General features: G+C 44.1%; 1 protein-coding gene across 1 annotated transcript; it reads left to right on the forward strand.

Annotated features, from left to right (window-relative positions):
• The first annotated feature begins 524 nt into the window (after positions 1-524).
• On the forward strand, positions 525-3062 carry LOC112618091 (theta defensin subunit C). Its single transcript, XM_025374685.1, has 3 exons — positions 525-581; positions 1947-2133; positions 2817-3062. The coding sequence occupies exons 2-3, from the start codon at positions 1959-1961 to the stop codon at positions 2870-2872; spliced, it is 231 nt and encodes a 76-aa protein (XP_025230470.1). The 5' UTR covers positions 525-581; positions 1947-1958; the 3' UTR covers positions 2873-3062.
• Positions 3063-3202: the final 140 nt, after the last annotated feature.

A 3202-nucleotide genomic window follows, 5' to 3' on the forward strand; every position in this document is an offset into this window, starting at 1 on the left:
CAACCAGATGTTCTGCAATACCCTAGCCCAGCCATCAGCTTTGATGTGTTGTTATGGTTAGAGCACAGGAACTGGGGAGGCTGGTTCAGGCAAGATTCCTAATCTTCTCCTGTGCATGGGTGTCAATTAGGTCAGGTCCTTGTCTCGCTAACAGAGCGTATCCTGTGAGATGCAGGCCAGGCTCTCTTGGGGGCTTTAAATATTCCCTTGATGCAGCGAGCTCAGCCTCAGCCACCAGCACAGGCATCTCGGGGTCCATTGTCTTAGGAGTCATGGGGAATTCATCGTTGGTTGCTGCCTGGGCCTGGCCAGGGCTGAACTGACCAAGGAAGATAAGGGGAGCCTCCCTGGACTCCTGTGTGAACCCAGGTTTCCTACCAAATTTCTCAACTCTCCTTGCCAAAAGAGTTATTTAATGTACCCAACGGAAAGTAACCCAGGATATTAGGACACCTGATCCCAAATGACACTTAAATAGGGAAGTCCTCTCCTGTTTGTGCACAACTGCCCTTGCTACAGGAGACCCGGGACAGAGGACTGCTGTCTGCCCTCTCTGGTCACTCTGCGTAGCACAAGGATCTGTAAGTAACAGAAACCTTAAACTTTCCCATTGAGGTTTCAACATGGAAGCTGTGTCCCCAGTCTGACCTGTGACTCCTGGGCCACCCCAGAGGGACCTAGTGGGTGAATTCCCTGCTGTGCTTTTCTGTCTGAACCTCTGGTGGCTGCTGGGAGCACTGGCTACCAGCTCAGTTAATAGAGGAACTCAAGGAATTTCTGTCTAAATACACGTCCTACTTGACACGTCCAATAGAGCAACAGTAGCTCCTTAAAACATTCTTTGATGTGGAGAAAAGCCCATCCTGCTCCTCAGCCTATTTTTCAATGAGGTTATTTGTTATTTGCTATTGAGTTGTTTGACTTCCTTATGTATTTAGATATTTACCCTTTCTAGCATTTAGGGTTTGCAGTCATTGCCTTTCATTTTCTGGGTTGCTTTTTCATTCAGTTGTTTGTTTGTTGTTTTCTTTTTTGACGTGCAGATGCTTTAGCGGTCAATACAACTCCACTTGACTATTTTCCCTTTTATTGCCTGTGTCTTTGATATCATACCAAAGATATCATTACCAACATCAATGTCAAAGTGTTATCTTCATATATTCCTCTCATTATTTTATGGTTTCAGGTCTATGTTTGGGTCTTCGATCTATTTTGAGTTGATTTGTGTATATAGTATACAATAAAGGACCACACGTATACAAATGTCAAATCCTAAGGTGGTATACAGTAGATATAAATCATTTTCAATTTTTATTCATATCTCAATGGAGCTGGAAAAATAAATTTTTGGCTGTAGACGAACTTTTTACCTCGATATCACTGTGTTCATTTCACCTATCGCATGGTAGGGTCATTGTCCTCTTCACACTGGCCCCTACAGGAGGCTACTCACCTCATGCCTTCATGAGACTGGTCATGCCCTTGATGCCTGCAATAAATGACCCTTCACTTGATAGGAATTCATGCCTGCTGCCAGAGTGTAGACCTATAGAGAGTAGTGGGGCCATCTGAAGGAAAGGAGACATTTGTAGCCTGAACTTACTGAACAAAGCACTGCTGTTATCCTTTGGTAGAACAGTAAAAAGTAAATATGTAATGAAGTGAGAAACAGGAAAAAGATGCCAGGTTCCTCATCTTCACCATCCTCTCCACCCAGCACACACACTAAACATAGAGATTCAAACTAGAGTGAAAGCTGGGAGAGCCAAGGAAGAAAACATGGACATTGAGACCAATGGGATCCCATACAATCTCCAGTGAAATGCACAGCTCCTCTCTCTGAGAAGGTTCAAGATTTCCTGTCTCTGAGCCTTCTCTCTGCAGACATAGAAATGCAGGCTAACTAGTCTCTCCCGACTTGTCTGCTCCTGCTCTGCCTCTTCCAGGTCACTCCAGCCATGAGGACCTTCGCCTTCCTCACTGCCATGCTTCTCCTGGTGGCCCTGCACGCACAGGCAGAGGCACGTCAGGCAAGAGCTGATGAAGCTGCCATCCAGGAGCAGCCTGGAGCAGATGATCAGGGAATGGCTCATTCCTTTACACGGAATGAAAGTGCCGTTCTTCCGCTTTCAGGTGAGACAGGCCGGCATGCAGAGCTGCAGGGTCTAGAGGGATGGATGGGAGACAGAGTCGGGAATATAGACTCAATGGTCCATGTCACTTAGGTGGCTTCATTTAGCATCTCTTGGCCTTGGTTTTCTCATCTATAAATTGAATACAGAGCCAAAGAAATCTGACAGGTTTTCTGTCTTTAAAGACTTGAGGCATCTCTGCCTGGAGAGTAACAATCCTTTTATTCCTTTACTTCCTTAATGATCCTTTCACTTTAGAAAATCAATAAAATTAAAAAATAAAACTTGAAATCATCATATGTCTGTGAAATTCAGTAGGTTTAAGATACAAATAGTCTGACTAGCTCTTTCTGGAATCATACAAGTAGACTTCACTATAAGGAGAATATTTTACTGTATCTATAGAATACTTTTTGAAAAGCAGAGCCAAGCCTAAGAGTGTGTTCAGGTGTGTGTGTGTGATGGGGCAGAGGCATAAAAATGAGAGCAAATGAGAATAAGTCTCAGACACTGCATGGCCGGCACTGTTCTGTGTATTTATTCCTATTGACTGAGGTTGTTCATGATACCGGCCCTAATGCAGCCAACATCACTCCTCAGCTAGCACGTGACTTCTCCAGAATTCCCTTTACCACCCACTGCAGACCTTCTGATCCATTTATGATGCTCTCTTTGTGTCCCCAGAGTCAGAGAGAGGCTTGAGGTGCATTTGCATACTAGGAATTTGCCGTCTGTTATAACAGCGTTTGCGGTCCTGCGACTTTCGTGGTTGACTCTATCAGATCTGTTGCCGCTGAGCTTGCAGAATCAACAAAAACCAGCTCAGAAGTTACTGTGAGAGTTAAAAGAAATTCTTGTTACTCCTCTACCTTGCCCTCAATTTCCTTTTCTCATCCCAAATAAATACCTTGTCGCAAGATTTCTGTCTTTACATCTCTTTCACATTTGATGTGTCTTTGTGTCTCAAGACACTTGGGATGTACCTACCAGAATCCTAGGATTTTAAACAAAACAAAATTCCAAATTCTAGGAATTTCAAGCAGGAGTTTGGGCTTCAGACTCAAATGGAA

Source organism: Theropithecus gelada, unplaced genomic scaffold (assembly GCF_003255815.1).
Source record: "Theropithecus gelada isolate Dixy unplaced genomic scaffold, Tgel_1.0 HiC_scaffold_951, whole genome shotgun sequence".
NCBI lineage: Eukaryota > Metazoa > Chordata > Mammalia > Primates > Cercopithecidae > Theropithecus > Theropithecus gelada.

Excerpts from the sequence above, each read along its gene's own strand:
- LOC112618091 (XM_025374685.1), top strand. The coding sequence starts at position 1,959 with ATGAGGACCTTCGCCTTCCTCACTGCCATGCTTCTCCTGGTGGCCCTG. Across the intron at positions 2,134-2,816 it reads TGCCGTTCTTCCGCTTTCAG|AGTCAGAGAGAGGCTTGAGG; the intron begins GTGAGACAGGCC and ends TTGTGTCCCCAG.